Raw genomic sequence first — 18122 nt, 5'->3', positions numbered from 1 at the left:
ATGGTTTAACTTGTGAGTCATTTATTTCCTTATAAAATTTAACTTTTTCTTAATTTGCTCTTAATTAATTAATTGTTGGATTCTTATGAAGCAACATCTTAATTGTAGTGTAGGCTACCTCAAGCTGACAAGAATCTTTCTGGCTTAGCCTCCTGAGTGCTGGGACTACAGATAAGATCCACACCTGGGCTGAGCGTGTTAGAGCACAACTTTAATCCCAGCACTTGGGAGGTAGAGGCAGGTGAATCTCGTAAGAGTTCAAGGCCAGCCTGGTCTACAGAGTGAGTTCCAGGACAGCCAGAGCTGTTTCACAGAGAAACTTCATTTCAATAAAGCAAAGCAAATCAAAACAAACAAACAAACAAAAAGAACCACAACTGGCATCTTACTGACCTGTTACAAGCATATATTTGTAATAGAAAATGTGTCATTTTTTCTTGATTTAACATAACATCTCAATACAAAATCTATTTTAATGTCAAGGAACTGAATAGTATACAAAAGAAAGAACTACCCAATTGTATAAATATGATTTCTGCTTCCAACAACTTAAACTGTAAGATGAATTATGTCTTTATGTCTACTCTTAGAGTTTGACTGAGACTTTTAACTAGTTTGACATTTTAATTCTACTTTAATGGAAGCAGTTATTAGTCAGTAGGCTTTGTACATTAACTGACATTATGGTAATTATATTCTCTATGATAATATAATTCTCACAATATATAATACTCTATGCTGCCTATAGATTATATGTGAATTTATACATAACTTATTTATAAAGACTAAATATGAACTAGTTTTGATTTCCATAATAAAATGTAACAGTAATCCCTACAAAGATAATAAATGTGAATTAAAATAATTTTTAAAATTAGTTTTGACCAGTATCAAATATTTCAGCATATGGTAAGGTAAATGTAAAAGTTGAGCTATGGTGTATAAACACATGTATAGCATTCTGTTCCAGAAGCTTACTACTGTTAATTTGTTTGAGAGCAAGGTTAGTTATTAACCAAAATTACTGAAGTTTATTAACACTAAATACACTCCCATGTTACTTCTGCAGTAAACAACCTGATGAAGAAAGTATATGCAAACATATAAGTTTGTAGCTCTGAATGCTTCAAAGAATTTAAAACCTATGTGTCCCTATGTCGTTATCTCAGAAGTTATGCTAAGACCCAAATTGTATGTATAAATTTTACAGTTATATGTTTTAAAAGTATATATTCTAGAAATAAAAAGTAAAAGATTTGAAAAGTATTTGGTCACTAGCTTAATCTTGTCTGTGTATTTAGAGGAACTAAGGAAGGCCATTCATATTGACAACATGGAAAAAGCTTCCATTTTTGCCATCATTTAGTGTGATTTGAGTCTCTGGTTTGTTATGGAAAAGCTGTCTAGTATAAGCTGGTTGTAGGTATAGCCTCAGCAAATGATTGCAACAATGTTTACATAGTAAATATATGATTTTGAGTTATCTTTCTAGTTTGGCATTAGTCAAAATCAGTTGTCCTTTAAAAGCATATTAGTCACAATTTTATGTTCATTTATTCCTCCTCAGTCAGATATTTACTAACTACCCAATAATAAAATGTTGGATGTAAGAGATCAAGTATAATCTGGGCTTATTTATAATTTTATACTATTTCCCAAAAATTAATTTTTAGATCTTAGAAGGAAATGTTATTTAAGTAGAGTGATAGATTATTTAGATAAAGATGCTTTATGTTTTAAAATTGATACTTAAATAATTTATAATTCATAAGATTAGATATGTTTATATTCTTTGTGTTACTATAAATATAATAAAATATGTATTAACACAAATAAGTCATTTGGTTCAAGGGATATATTTTATTTTCCATCTGTGAACATTCCAACTGAATGTACTATTTATATAACCTTTAAAATTTTTTATTTATTTATTTATTATGTATACAATACTCTGTGTGCATGTCTGAAGGCCAGAAGAGGGCACCAGACCCCATTACAGATGGTTGTGAGCCACCATGTGGTTGCTGGGAATTGAACTCAGGACCTTTGGAAGAGCAGGCAATGCTCTTAACCTCTGAGCCATCTCTCCAGCTCCCACCTTTAAAAATTTCTAAATTTATTATTGTGTGTGTGTATGTATATGTGTGTTGGTACACTTGTAACGTAGTGTACATGTGGAGCTCAGAGGACAACTTGATTCTCTCTGTCCATCATGTTGGTCTGGGGATTGAACTCAGATTGTCAGGCTTTGGTGCATGGAAGTTGAATTGCTGAGCTATCTTATCGGCACTGTTTATATAACTGATCTACATTACTAGTCTTTTGTAAGATGTTATCATGTACATTTTTGGGATATCTTTATTAACTAGAAATTGGAACATCAGAATTGGAGCATTGTATGCCCATGTATCTAATTCCAAGTTTTGTCAGCACATTTCCAGCTGTGCTCCATCTTCAACTCTAGCCACTGTCCTCTTCTGTGTATGTGGATGACGAAAATCATAGAAAATATGTTACATATTTCATCCACAAGTAAAGTTCAAAAGTTCAGTGTTTTGCCATAGCCTTATCTCAAAAATAATCAGATAAATACATTGAGTTTCCCACATATAGAATGGTAAATCACAGACTTTGCTAATTTTTGGTTGCACTCTTTAAACTGGTAAGTGGTTCAAATTATATTGGCAGCTAATCCATTATACGAGGATTGGTAACCATTTTGCTTTAGATAGACCCTTTCTATTTAGGGCTAGTGTTTCCAGAATGTGTCCTTTGGTCTTTTAATGTGCTGTGAGCTTTTAGCTATATTTCCAAGGAAGGGTTTGATTGTCAAGTAAATTTTAAAGTTTCTTTGTGTGTATGTGTGTGTACATATATATGTATATGTGGGAGTAAAAACCCAGGGTCTTCCACATGCTATGTATATGCTCTTCAAAACTCAGTATTTTACTCTGAGTTAACAGAGAACACCTCAGTTTAGTAAAGTCTATATCAATACTAAAGGAAAGATTCTTAGTTCATCTTGTTTAAATTCAGATTCTTTTGGTAAGTTGACTAGGTAACTTTTTCTTTTTCTGTAAATGCTTGTCAGTGTCATTGTGGAAAATCAGTGTTTTAGAAAACATTTTTTTAAAAAAATTTTTTGGTTTTTCGAGACAGGGTTTCTCTGTATCTTTGGTGCCTGTCCCGGAACTAGCTCTTGTAGACCAGGCTGGCCTCGAACTCCCAGAGATCTGCCTGCCTCTGTCTCCCAAGTGCTGGGATTAAAGGCGTGCGCCACCACCGCCCAGCTAGAAAACAATTTGGGAAGCATTGCTCTGTTTATTGAAACACAAACAGATATGTGTGGATTACCTAAGTATTCCTCAGCTCTAGCTGAGAATAATTTGAAAAATAATCTCCCAAAAGAGATACAGAAATGTGTGTTTTAAAAGAAAATTCATGAGTAGTTGTGATGGCCAGTTTAGAAGCCATTGCAATATTGAGTATAGCAATTGTATGTGGAACCCTTCCTAAAAAATCACTGTCAAAATCAGTAGTGATTATTAGGCATTATTCCTAAATATTGTGCCTATGCTTTAAATTGCTGCCAGTTTTTAAGGAAACTGTTTTTTTAGGTTCAGGCAGCATTAAAAAATATTCTCCATTCAGTGGATTCATTTGTGAGCATTAGACTAATTTCTGTAGTCAAAGATCCTCACTCTGATGATATAAATCTAAATTTTATATTTCTTTATTGGTTAAAATTTTAGTATAATCTCAGACATTGCAGCACATGCATTTGTTAATACCAGCATCTGTTCATTTTAGTTAGTAAATAATCATTCTTGGGCTTTGTTTTTTACCAGTTTGTGGTTTTCCGAATACTCCTGACACTAGTAAGTGGTGGTAGTGTAGATAAATTATTCAGCTTTTAGCTAACCAGAGTATAAGTTACTGCATTTGGACTTGCTTGTGCAATACAGCAAAAAAATTATATGATATTTACATAAGGTACTGATTAATATGATGGTCTGCTTGTTAAAGTTTTTTTTGCAAATAAAAATCTTTTTGTCTAAGCTATAAGTAGACTAAAAATATTTTTTCAAATTTTCAACATGATAAATTATTTTTCTTCTTGTACCTCATTGATATCGATGTATCTGTCTTCAATAAAACCATCATCATTCTCCACAAATGAATGCAGTTGTTCGAATATTACTGTAATGTCTTCAGAGTTTGTATCTGTTATTTGTGAAAGGGAGCTTGGGTTTCTAGTAAGGCCGTTGTCGTAGGTTTCCGCTTCATGCTCTTCCAGGCGATGATGATTGTAACTAAGCAGAATATTATACCATATTGGACACTTGATAGCAATAAAGATGAGGAGTGACGTCAGCAGTACAGTGACGACAACGCCAACAAGGAGAGCCCAGCTTTTTCCAAGAGGTTCATGTTCTTAAATAAAAGAGAGAGAGAGATTTTGTTGACAAAAGCCAAACAGCGTTAGAAAGGAACATACTTTACAGTTTTTTTTGAATTAAAATTACTAATACACTAAAGAAAACTATGGTCAAAGAACATTGTTTTCAGAATGGCTAAAGGTTGAGGAATCCTAGTTTAAAAACCCAAGATGCTCCAAAATCTAAAACTAACTCATTGAGCACTAACATGATCTCACAGGTGGAAATTCCATAACAGTCCTCAAGGGACAGGCCACCGTAAAAACGCAGATGCCCCAAAGTACTGTATAAAATTATCTTCAGACCACATGCATGTGGTATTTTTGACACATAAATGAATTTTGCGTATAGACTTGTATGTCCTCTCATGTTTTATGCAGTAGCCAATACTAAAAACCAGGTATTGTTACATGAAACCATTAACATACTTGTGAAGTGTGGTGTCTTGAGTAGTAAAATAGTTAGCTGACTAATACACAGTTTCATGTGAATGATATATAGTAGAGCCTCAGTTGGAATTCCAGTATTTTGTAAAGCTTCATTGAGATGAATTGTTCTTTTACATTGTTCATAGAAGCTCAAAATAGTGAAAGACAAGGAGAGCTGTGTGGTTAGTCGGACACATTCAGCAATAGTAGTGCTCAAAACCAGTACATTACCTGAGTTCCGTGTTACATTTTTGAAAGAGCTATTAGAAGTTGAATTCCCAATGGACGGAAAATCAATATACAGATCTTCAGTTATAGTGGAAATAAATTTCGAGTGGCATTCAGCAGTGAATGGTGCTGACTTAATGCTGTAGTGCTTTAGGTCATCTGGGTAGCTACACGTGGTGATGTTCTCATTCTCTGGTAAAGAAATAAATTAAGATGTATTATTGACAATAGAAGTGGCTCATAACATAATGTTGATATAGAAGTTTTGATAAGTCAGGCTTCATAGATAATAAGAAGGACTGGAAAGGTATCTCAGTAGTTAAAGTACTTGTTACTCTTGCAGAGAATCAGTGTTTAATTTCCAGCTTTCACATGGTTGTGCATGACCATCCTAACTCTAGTTCTGGGGGATCCAGTGCCCTCCTCTGACCTTTGCAGGTACCAGGTACACACATGGTGCACATACACTTAGAACACTTAAACACAAAATATAAAATAAATGAAACAAAAAGTTTATTATAAGAAAAGAACTCTAGATGAGTTTGTATATCAGCATGAGTGTTGATGCATATTCCTGTTATAGGTTAACTGAAGTTTTGTAGTTTGTATGTTAGAAAGTTTATGATTAAGATTATTGTTCTAATCTGGATCCCAGGCAGAGTATGATGTGCGGTTAACAAAATCAGACAACACCTTCAGTTCAAGCCCCAGTGCTGGAAAACAAATAACTAACCAACCAAAGGGACCTCTTTCTGTGTATTTTGTGGTATAGTACCCTAAAGAATAGACAGGAAGAACTTGAAGAAAAATTAATCTTTTCTTAAGATAGGATCTCACTGTGTAATCCTGGCTTGCCTGGAACTCAAAAGAATTCTTTCTGCCTCTGCCTACCAAGCTTTGGAATTAAAGGTATGCACTACCACACCTGACACGTAAAAATAACATTACGTAATGACTCTGCATGTTTAATACTACTTGCACATACCATTGTTTAAATTATCACCCTCTGCCAGGTAGGCTGAGCGCATGTCTGTTCTGCAGTTTCTTCCAGGTGGTGTTTTTGCTTTTTTTAATTTTTTGTTTTGTTTGGTTTGATATTGGTTTATTTTTAACTGTGCTAAAGATGAAGTTCAAGGCCTGAGTCTACCAATGAGCAGTACTTCCAGCCCAATCGTTTTCTTTTATCTATTCCAGTTCTGACATAAGCCATCAAAGTTCCACCATATTGTCTTCTTGCTTACCTAATATCACATTAGACGTGTTCAGCCAGTTCTGCAGCTGGAGTAGACCACAGGTGCAGTTCCATGGATTTCCATCCAACGTTAGCAGCTCCAGATGGAATCCTTGTGGCACATCAAAGTGGTTTATCAAGTTGCCTTGCAGATTCAGAACTCTCAGGTTGAATAGAGGTACAAATGTATTGGGATTCAGTTGTAATATTTTGTTTTGGCAAAGATATAACTGTTTTATTTTATTTAAGCCAACAAATGAGCCCTGTTCAATTACACTGATGGAATTTCCACAGATGTTTAAAATTTCTAGGTTGGAGAGATTACTGAAACTATTATTGTGTATGGCAGTAATGCTGTTTTCCATCAAGTAGAGCTCAGTGAGTAAAGAATACATCTGGAGCACCCTGATGTCTGAAGCATTCAGAGTGATCTGGTTAGAACTGAGATCAAGGATGGTAACACTGTTACTGATACCCTCTGGAATAAAGGAATAATTCCTTCTGGTGAAATTACATTTGACTTCCTAGAAAAGAAAAAAAATAGAAATGTTTTAATCAGGAAAAATTCTAACAGAAGAGATTAAAGTTAGCCAGGTGGTGGTGGCACACACGTTTAATTCCAGCACTCAGGAGGCAGAGGGAGGAGTACCTTTGTGAGTTCGAGGCCAACCTGGTCTACAAGAGCTGGTTCCAGGACAGGTACCAAAGCTACAGAGAAAACCCTGTCTTGAAAAAAAAAAATTCTAGAAAAAAATGATACTTTAATCTGAAAAAGAAAGAACAAACGTAGTTCTTTATGAAGATGAAATACTAAAGATTAAGGAATTCTGGTACAACCACCCAAGGAGAGTACTTTGTTTCATAGGTGTCTTCCACCTGTTCTATGTAAGCATTACAGAAAGAGTATTTCTCTATTTCTTTTATAGAATTATAAGGGAAATAGCAGTTTTGTTGACTTAGTTAATCAGGAATGTTGGCACATGCCTGTCATCCCTGCACTTGGGGAGAATGAGGCAGGAGACTGACAAGTTCAAGGCCAACGATGCTTTTTTTTTAAAATTAAAACAGACTAAAACCTTATTTGAGGTTAGCATGCAAGATAGATATATATGGGGAATTTGGAAGTTTGTGGAGATACCATCACATACCTAGAAATATTAGATAAATCAATGCCCAACAATCTCTGTTGGTATGACAGCACAACATTTTGATATTTTAAAAGTAAATAATTGTTTTCTATCAAATACAGAACCATGCTAGATGTGGTGATACACAGTTTTAAGCACAGGTAGAGGCAAATGGCTCTCTATAAGTTCAAGGACAGCCTGGTTTACATTGTTGTCTCAAAAAAATAAAATGATTATTGATGAGCTATAATAAAAGACATGATTCCCATATTAGTAACTATACATCGAATAAATAGTTCTTGCTAGGCCCTGCCATTGAAATAATGCAGTTGCTTGGTGGTAAATTGTATCAGTGAGCTTTTCTTACGTTTTATGATTTTTGTTGATTGACATGGGGGGTTGTTTGTTTTGATGTTGGTTTTGTTTGCAACAGGGTTCCAGTATATTGCATGAGCTGGCCAACTCCTGATCATCCTGCCTCATGCTAATACACTCTGGATTACAGGTATATGTCAACACAAATGACTTAGTTGCTAAAATTTCTTTTTGGCAGAATTGGGATTGATCCCAGGGTATTACACAAAAGCTCTCCCACTAAGCTCTATCCCTCAGCTATACCTTATTTCTTTGTATTTGTACAGTATGTGCTTGCCTGTGCACGAGGAGAAGGAGGAGAGGTCAACGTTGGATGTAATTCAGATCCTCTTGCTTGCACTAAACCATTTCCTCAGCTCTCTTGCCTTATTCTACGATTTGAACTAACTTTTTTGTCTTGAAACTAATCTCTGATTTTATAGTGAAAATTTACAGGACTCTATTCTGTTTTAAAGTTTTTTTTTTATTTTTATCTGTATGTTCCTGCAGGTAAATATATGTACCATGCATCTTCTTGCTATCTGTGGAAGTCATAAAAGTTCTTTGAATCTCCTGGATATGGAGTTGCAGATACATATGAGCCAACATGTGGGTTCTGGGAATTGAACCTGGGTCCTCTGCAGGAACAGAGTGTGCTCTTAACTCCCGAACCAACTTTTTATTCCCATTTGGTTAGCTTTGAAAAATAATTCATTTTATAAAACAAAGAATATTTTTGCTCAGAGGTTACAGAATTTTAGTGTATGTGGATAAGTAAAATTTAATTTTTATTATTTATGTTTGTATGTGTGTATGGTTATGTGTGTGTGTGTTCCCGTGTCCATGCACATGCATGTCATAGCACATGTGGAAGCAGAGGACAGTTTTCAGAGGTCAGCTCTACTTTTTATAGTGTGTTTTGGAGCTGGAACTCAGATTGCTATGCTTTGGCAAACACCTTTAGCTGTGAAGACATTCCACTGGTTTTCAAGAGTTAATTTTTAAAAGTTCATCAATTGTCTTTAACTATTGTTTGTAAAAACTTACTGTTTTAGAGGCCTGGCTTTTGTCAAATAGAAGCATAGAGAGTGGCCAAAACACGGTCATGAAGTGTGTGATTTTCATACTGAAGGCCTAAGAGAAAAGAGAATAATTTCGTTTTAAGAGATAAACTTTAGAGGTTGATGACATACTGATTTCCTTTTTCCCCTTTACATATATTTTTCTTTTAAAATACAGAAAATATGAAGCAATCACATTGCCTTTCATTATCCTGTATACTAACTAACCTTAACAAACTGAACAGTCCCTGTGGACACCAAGACTCAGTAGTTTTCTAGGATGTGTTATTAGCTTCAGAGCTAACAAAAAGAAAAAAAAACCCTTATAAATAATTTAAATACTTGTGCTAAAGATTTTCAGTATATATGTAGATAAAAAAGCCCAGAGGAATATATATTTGCAATTATGTGCAAACCTAAGTATATATTTAAATTGATGCTTTTTGATAATTCAATTTGGGGTGTTGTATTGATATTGTAGATTGATTTGTAATGGTGGAAGATAAAAATTACTGTTTCTTTCAAGTATTCACTACTGTAACCTCCAGTACATTGGCTGTTCATTTCTAACAAATACTTAGTGAATTTTACCAGATGAATTTTCAAGGTTTATAATGTCATGATCATATGTAAATTATTGTTACTGAACCATGTAGCATGATTACTCTTTCCATTTTAGACTTTTTTGTTTTGCTAAACTGAGCTTTTTAAAATGTGTTTATTTTTTCAAGTTTTTTTTTTGTCATGAATTTATTCTCATGCTGTTCTATAGGAAATCTCTCAGTAAGTAGTGTGTACTAAATATTTCCCTGTCAACTACATGAAAAGCCTCTCCTGGAGCCTGTTGCTGTGCTGAGTCTAGACACACTGACCAGTGGATGATGCTTCCACTGTTCATGTCTGACTTTCATGTACAGATTCTCCATAGTCTTTATTACAGATTCCTGGCTTTAAGAATTATTTGCCTTGTTTTATTGTTTCGTTTTTTTTTGGTAGGGCATCATAACTTCCAAGGACCACAGGAAGGACGTTTTTGCTGTTTTTAACCTTGAGTAATTTTGGCTAGAAATTGAATTCTAGTTGGGAAATAATTTTGCCTCAAAATACTGATGGCCATTGTTCTACTGTTTTAAGTTTCAGTACTTACGTTTTTCTCAGTCTTTGTCATCTTGTCTACCTTGCCTCTCCCTAGTCCTCAAAGTACTAAAGTCAGTATTTTCAGATTCATGATCCTGTGCCTTTTAAAGTTTGATTTCATCAGTCAGATGGATAACTGGTTCCCTTCCAATCTGGAAGTTATACCACTCAGTTCTGAGAAAATTCATTTCTAAATTATTCCATTGATTGATAATACTAATTGTAGAACTGCCTAAATTGAGTATTGTCCCATCTAGAATAACCTTCATTTTTCAGATCCTCATTTTCCTGTGTATATTGTAGTTTGCTCTACTTTTTGGAGACAATCTCAACTTTATCTTTCAAGTTTTTTTTTCATATATTCTTTAGATTCTAGACCTTTTTTATTCTTTTATTTTTTTTCAGTAGATCCTGCTGCATTGATATATTTTCTTCTTCCTTCCTCCCTCCCACTCTTCATTTTTTTCATTCTTGTGTTTTTGTTTGTTGAGACAGGTTTTTTTTATGTGTCATACTGGCTGTCCTGGAACTAACTATGTAGACCAGGCTGGCGTCAAACTCACAAAGATTTGCTTGCCTCTACTTCCCAAGTGCTGGAATTAAAGGCCTTTGTGCTTGTTTCGTTTTTCTTTCCTCCTCCTCCTCCTCCTCCTCCTCCTCCTCCTCCTCCTCCTTCTTCTTTTCTTCTTCTTCTTCTTCTTCTTCTTCTTCTTCTTCTTCTTCTTCTTCTTCTTCTTCTTCTTCTTCTTCTTCTTCTTCTTTTCTTCTTCTTCTTCTTCTTAATAGCTTTTGTGTCCCCAGTTTTTTTTTTCCAGCTATGGAAGCTTTCTTCATGAATGTTATTATTTTGTTTGGGGGTAAAGTGTGAAACTAAGTGCCTGACAGAAAACTGTGTGTTTGCATTATTGACTTTAGACATTCATCTTTCATGCTAGTTGTATTTCACAAAAATCTAAATTACTTCCTATACATAGAAGGCCTTGTAGGAATCATTTCAAGAACAGAGTGGTAAAAGGTGATTTAATATTATTATTTGGTGTATCAGATATAGCTTCATCTAAGCATTGTTTCTCTTTTCGCTTGGGCCTAGTATCCAAATTTCTCCACAGAAAAAGCAAGTTCTTAGCTTCCATAAAGAAGGAACATCACATGTCAGAGCAGAGATATGGAGGACTTTGTGCCTCCTCCTGTTTCCAGAATAGCTGATAATGGTAATTTCTGAACAATTTAAGTTCCTGTAATAGAAATCAAGTGGTTTTTCTGTTTTTTTTTCCCATTGTTAATATGGGAAAAACTTGCTTTTTCAGTTACCACTTAACTTTCAGACTTGTAAATCTTACTATTGTTACTTCCTCGTTCATTCTCTGCTCTTGTGAGTTTATATTCCCCCTCACCTTTAACTTTTATTGTGGTCAGGTTTTGAATAGAAGCCAAAGTTAATAGGTGTATTCGACATGCTGCTCAAAGTAGAAATTGCCCCTTATTGAAAAGTAATATTCTTAGTATTTATTTTCTATTTCATCGTTTATTCATGATGATGTTTCATATTCTCTGTCTACCTGTTTTCTCAAAGTCGTCACGTGTTTGAAAGGATATAATTATTTCCTGTCATTTTTAGAGGTCTTCTAATATTTAATCACTTGTACCTTTCTAAGCAGTTGTTATACTTATTTAAGATTTTTAAAGAGAAGATTATTAAATCCAAGCAAGAAGGAAAAGCCAAGTAGAGTAAGATTCTTTTCGAGTTACTGAAGCCTGTTTGTTCTTTGGTGATAAGAATTTATTATTTTTCAGTGCTGGTATGTTCTTGTCCACTCGTTCATTGCTTTCAATTTGTTGATACGTTTAGCTTTATTTCTCTTCTTTTTGTCTTTTCATGTTTGCTATAAAAAGTTACTTGCCTCCTAGATTTTATGCAATATAAGTTTTATATAAAATACATTTTTATCACTCTTTTAGAGCCAGAATTTGAATTAAGCTACAATGTACTCCACATCATTGGCTATAAAAAGGGGATGCCTAGGTTATTTATGAAAGCTAGCTTACCTGTACTTAATGATCTCTAGGAACACTTGGGCAGCCTCTTTGGTACACTTAGTACTGATGTCCTCAGTGGTATGCACACATGAGTGAGGAGGGCTAAGTAATGGAGAAGTGCTAGTTTTTCAGCCATATGGGATAAGGATAGTTAAAGAAAGGAAGTAGGCTACACAAAATTAACTAATATCGGTGAAGAGTTGCTGTTGAACAGAAGCAAATAAGGGCCCAGGCTTTTAATCCCAGCTCTACAGAGGCAGGCGAACCTGTATGAGTTTGAGGTCACCTGATCCTCATGTGTTCCAGAACAGCCAGGAGTAAATAGAAAGACCCTGTCTCAATAAACAAAATACGGATGAAGAATAAAGTGGGGTCAAGGTAGAGCTGTGAGCCATTTAGGAGAAGGAGCTAGGGGGTCATGTTATATTTATCACTTAGTAATTGTTTTCTATAGTGTACTAAAGGAAATTACAAAGATTAGAAATATCGTTCTTAATGAATTGTGGAATTAAAAGCAGCATATAGTACAGGATCTCCTTTCAACCTATCTGCAGTGTTACTATGTTTAAAGTTGTAGCCCACGCTGTCTAAAGGTCTCTCCACACACGTGTGTGTTTTTAGCTAGGGGAGATCAACAGAGAATGAATGTTAAGATTGTGATGTCACACAAATCCCCAGACAAAAACATGTCTTTCAATGTTGATTTAAAAAGAAGTCAGAAAAAAGGGGGGGGGGCAGTTAAATAAGGCCATTTCTTTAGTTTTTTTTCTCAATTTGAAGGTTATTTTGAATTCTGTCTTTTGAAAGAATTAATAACATCAGGAAGAAATAGAGTTTCCACTAGCTGGTGTATGTATTTAAGAACCTTTACACAGGAAAACCAAATCTGAACACAAAGTGATGATACTGTTACAGAATTCATGTTCTTCTTATAGGAAGTTTCCAGTACAAGTTTAGGCATTTTGGCTTATTATGGGCAGTGAGATAAAAGTATGCTGTACAGATTCCTTAATGAACTTACTATTCCTTAAGTTTTTGAAGCTTTGTTTTCTTACAATATCTTCATATGATTCAAGCATTATGGTTTTGTAGAATATATGACTTTTGTAATTATTGTTACCATTAAGGCAATGCTCTTTCCAATTTTCTGTATTCAAAGCAAAGCCAGAAGCCCACTCACTCATGTTAATGCCTCAAAATATTATATTAACATATAGAAACTACAGAATAAAATCTTTTATGTAAAGAAAAAAAGTATGCTGTACATATTTTGATTTTGTTAAATAAAGTCCAGAAGTAATTTTGTCCTTCAATATTTTAGATATTTATACCACAATACAGTACATTTAAAGTGAGAGATTAACAATTAGCAGTTAACTTTGTTTCTTTTCTTAACTACTGTGTGATTTTTGAATTTTAAAAGTTAAATAATAAATAACTTACATTGGAAATTATTTTTGAAAGCTATTTAATAATAGTCACCCAACTTCAGAAGTTTCAGCTAGTAATTTTTTTTTAATCTTGTAAATTTGTTTTAAGGTTAAAATTTCTTTAGATTAACATTTAAAATAACATTTAAAATAAAAAATTATTAAAAATTTGATTAAAGCTTTGTATATCACTATAACTTGATTTGTAGAGTGCTGTTGGCCACTTCCTAGGTTTATACTATTTCTGCAGTAGACAGTGTGAAAATATGATCATGTTAGTCACTAAAGGCAAGAATTGCTCTGCAGATTTAACCAACTGAATTTCTTTAGTTCAGCAACAACAACCAGACCTTAAGTATATAGGATCTTACCTTTCCTTTGTCTTTTTTGTATCTGAGACGGGTGTGCTCAAGACATCTATTCTGGTTCTTCTACGCCATCAGAAAAGCCTGTGTCACATGATCACGTTTCACTTTGTCTTAACCTTTGTACCCAGTGAACAGGTGATTAAGAAGCTGGTATTCCTTAGCAAAAGATTGACTAGAATTTCTTAAAGACATCCTTGACTTTTTTAGTGTAACAAATAGCAGTTTGCTTAGTTTTTGTATTTTGTTCCAAAATTTTAATCAAAATATTAACAATTTTGTTTCATGACTTAAAGAGTATAATATTGAGAGTATTTTGAACCACGTTTCTAAAGCAGTGTGGGCAAAGCTATTTTATATTTTGTTAGATTCAAGCATACCACCAAGTTTTATATTCTACTGCCTCTCAACATTGTTGTTTGCTTATTTTTATGGCACCTTGCTTTTATTGTCACTTTACTGCCAGGTTACAGCAGGGGCAAAGTGCTCAAGCCATCTAGAAACCTGACAGCCATTGTATGCCCTCAGAAAATAATATGCGCCTTCCTTGTGATGCAATCTTAACCCTCTGTAAATGAAATACTGTACAATGTTAGCTTTCATCTCACTACAGTGGACAGCGGAAGAAACAGTGTTTGTTGAGTAATGAAATGTAGAATGAGTTTTTCCAAAAAGATAGCTCCTTGGTTGGTGTCTTGGTAAATTAAAAAAAAAAAAAGGTTAAAATAAATGACACTTTCTGCTTCAGATTTCTGTGAACTCATGTGCACTCACCTAAATTTTGGCAGTAGAAATCCCATTGTTACATTTTAAGGAAAAATATCAGTGCCTGTTCAACAGTGAGGCAAAAGTAAATTGGAATTCCCATTGTCTGTTACATTACCTTCATATTTTATTTGGTTATTCTGAGTTTGTAGGAAATGTTCTAAGTTTAGGTCCTTTTGCCAGTTGTAGGACATGAGTGTACAGAAGGTATCTGGATCTAATGGAGTTAGCTGTTAATTGATTAAAGACAGTACAAATTATTATCTATGAGTGAAGGCTGTAAATAATGATAGGTTAATCAGATTTTTGAAAACCAGTGAGAAATTCATGATCTGGGCACTAAAAATTTATGTTGATCAAACTTACTCTTTCGACTTTTCTTCCTTTTGTGACAAGTTCTCACTGTGCATTCCTGTCTGGCCCAGAATTCCCTATGTAGACCAGGCTGGTCCTGAACTCACAGAGATCTGCCTGCCTCTGCTGCTTAAACTGGGGATTAAAGGCCACCATACCTAACAAATAAATGCTGTCAGCTTTATTTAATGAAATGACTCTTGGTAGGTCAACCATACTCTAGAAGGACTGGCTCCACTCCCAAAAGAATTGCACAGTACAAACTACCTTGGGCTGGGGGCAGGAGAGAGAACTCAGAAGTTGGGGAGAAGGAGCTATGTGAGAGTAGAGAGGGCAGATACGGGAGAAATAGTGTAGGGATCAAAATACTGTATATGATCCTCAAAGAATTAATAAAAATACTATTTTTTAAAAAGGAACTTTCTGTAACCTATTAGTAATTGACTGTGTAGAAAATAAGATACAGGGTATACTAGTATTTCTTGTGATTATATTATTGCATTATTAGGGTGGCTATTATTAAACAGTGGTTATATTTTTCAGGAAATTAATGTATTATGGTGCCAAATATGCTTGTTAAATACCCATTTGTCTTAGGATTTTTATTGTTGTGAAGAGACACCATGACCATGGCAACTTTTAAAAGAAAACATTTAATTGGGATGGCTCACTTACAGTTTCAGAAGTTCAGTTCATTATCATCATGATGGGGAACATGGCAGCATGCATGTAGACGTGGTGCCTGGAGCTGAGAGTCCTACATCTTGCAGGCAACAAGAAGTCAACTGACTGTCACACTGAGAGAAGCTTGAGGAAAAGAGACTTCAAAGCCCGCCCCCACAGTGGCACACTTCCCAACAAAGCCGCATCTCCCTTAACGGGCCATTTTCTTTCAAACCACCACACCATTGTATTTAAAGCAATAGGTAAAAGCACATTTAGGCAAAGTATGTTACTGATCTTATGGTATAATTTCTTTTTAAGTTTTTATTAGAATGTTGTTGTTGTTGTTGTGTGTCCGTGTGTGTAAGAGTGCTCAGTTGACATGGAGAGTGTGGATTTGGTCTGCCCTGCTTTGGGTTCCATGGATTGAAAGATTATCAGACATGTGCGGCAAGTACTTAGACTCCCTGAGCCATCTCACTCAACCTGTGATTTTCTTTTTTTTAAAAAGATCAAATTGTGGGGCTGCACAGTGGCTTAGTGGTTCAGAGCAATGTTCTTACTGAGGATTGGTGTTTGATTCCCAGCACCCACTGACTCAAACTCTCCGTAACTCTAGTTCCAGTGATCTGATACCCTCTTCTGACTTCTGCAGGCACCAGCCATACACATAGAGCACGTACATATATGCGTCAGAACACTCATTCATATAAGATAAATAAATCATAAAAAGTATTCATATTGCACTGTAGCTCTCCATATTGGCCAGTTCAGTCAGAGCGGCCTTGCTTTAAATGATTCACGTAGTAACTTTCTATACAGGGCTTGGCTTGACCAGAGAAGGCTGTGACTGACTGAAGACTGAAAGTCACCATTGTAAGACGAGTATGATCACCAAAAGACTGTGAACCTCATATGTACATAGGCCTGAGAGGTTGTGTGCGATAATCTTTCTTTCATTTATACATTTAAGTGGAGAATAAAGAAACTGGATTGGGGATGCAGAAGAGAAAAGTCTGTGCTAAGGGGATCAAGTTTTATATACATTTTTTTTTATAAGATAAGGACTTTCACACACTGAGGTTGATTTTCTTTTTAAGTATCTCTAAATAAAATTATTGATTCCCCTCCCCCCTCGATATACTAGCAGGAATATTTCATGCTCTTGATTTCAGGAAGGAAAAACAAATCAGAAGTGTAGAAGAAGAAGTTGAGCAAGAAAAGCAAGCAGCAGATGGCATTATCAAAAATATGTCTCCAGAAAAACAAGTCAAGTACATAGAAATGAAAACCACAAATGAGAAACTGCTGCAGGTAATATTACCCTGGACGGTGTCAATTGTCTTTCCTCCCGTCTTACCTTCCCTCCCTCTCTCCATCTTTCTCCCTTTGCTCCATTTCATGTATAGGTAAGTCTTGAGCATAAGAACATGTAGGCAAAAGGTGTGAAAATGTGGCTAAAGATTAGAATTTTAAATCTTGATTTTAAGTGATGGCATCATGAGTTTGAAGGTTTCTGATGATGACTGATCAGAACACTGATAGGAGAGCTGTGATGGACTTAGGAAGTTGTTGACGTATGGTGATGATTGTGATCAGAACAATAATAATAAGGTAACTGTGATGGACTAAGGAAGTTGTTGGTAGTGTGAGGGAAGGATTGTAGAACTAATGAAAAGAACTATTCCAAATAGGATAAAACCTTGGTAAGCTGTAGGCAATATGAAAAAATAGAAATTGAATATATTTACAAAATTTATTACATTTGTAGGTGAGTTATTAAAAAATGAAGAAAAATTATTACTTTACATTTGTCTTTTCCCCTTAGGAATTAGATACACTGCAGCAACAACTAGATTCACTGAACATAAAGAAGGAGAGCCTAGAAACTGTGAGTATGAGTCATGGGAGCACTTTCCTGCCACTGAGCTCTGAGAGATAATTCAGGGCAACATTGGCCGCACTCATGCACGCAGCAGTTTACTAACAAAAGTTCAGTGTATTTTCTTCCCATTTTGAACCACAGAGGTCTCAGATGGGCAAGAAATACATTATTTTTGTTATTTTTTTTTTAGTAACTACTGTATACAAAGCAAATCACTGCCCTACAGTACTGTGCAAAAAAAAATTATATAACAGCAGTTTAGATGCACTATAAGAGACTAAAGCCATATAAAGAGGAGGGAGGTAAATAATTTGAGGGTTTAACATTGGATTTCCCTTTTTCTTTCTTTTTTTAATTTTTATTGATTTTTTGTGGATTTCATATCATACATTCCTATCCCACTTATCTCCTTGTTTCTGCTTTTTTTTAATATTTATTTATTTATTATGTATACAATATTTTGTCTGTGTGTATGTCTACAGGCCAGAAGAGGGCACCAGACCCCATTACAGATGGTTGTGAGCCACCATGTGGTTGCCGGGAATTGAACTCAGGACCTTTGGAAGAGCAGGCAATGCTCTTAAATACTGAGCCATCTCTCCAGCCCTCAAATGAATT

The 18122-nt window shown here is 34.9% G+C and overlaps 2 protein-coding genes across 4 annotated transcripts in view; one reads left to right on the top strand and one right to left on the bottom strand.

The window, feature by feature from the left end:
* Ift74 (intraflagellar transport 74) overlaps window positions 1–18122 on the top strand; it is a 90602-nt gene that overhangs the window by 25843 nt on the left and 46637 nt on the right. For all 3 annotated transcript variants that reach the window (XM_050136274.1, XM_050136275.1, XM_050136276.1), the window contains exons 9-10: window positions 16795–16933; window positions 17448–17510. In XM_050136274.1, coding sequence (XP_049992231.1) covers window positions 16795–16933; window positions 17448–17510 — 202 coding nt within the window. The remainder of the gene's footprint in view (window positions 1–16794; window positions 16934–17447; window positions 17511–18122) is intronic.
* Window positions 1131–10665, bottom strand: Lrrc19 (leucine rich repeat containing 19). The gene is made up of 4 exons (XM_050136281.1): window positions 8855–10665; window positions 6337–6850; window positions 5099–5287; window positions 1131–4434 (listed from the first exon to the last, which is right to left on the bottom strand). The coding sequence occupies exons 1-4, from the start codon at window positions 8930–8932 to the stop codon at window positions 4106–4108; spliced, it is 1110 nt and encodes a 369-aa protein (XP_049992238.1). The 5' UTR covers window positions 8933–10665; the 3' UTR covers window positions 1131–4105.

Source organism: Alexandromys fortis, unplaced genomic scaffold (genome assembly GCF_014885135.2).
Source record: "Alexandromys fortis isolate MF-2015 unplaced genomic scaffold, M_Fortis_MF-2015_v1.1 scaffold_13, whole genome shotgun sequence".
NCBI classification, from domain to species: Eukaryota; Metazoa; Chordata; class Mammalia; order Rodentia; family Cricetidae; genus Alexandromys; species Alexandromys fortis.
This window is presented reverse-complemented; position numbering and strand designations above follow the sequence as displayed.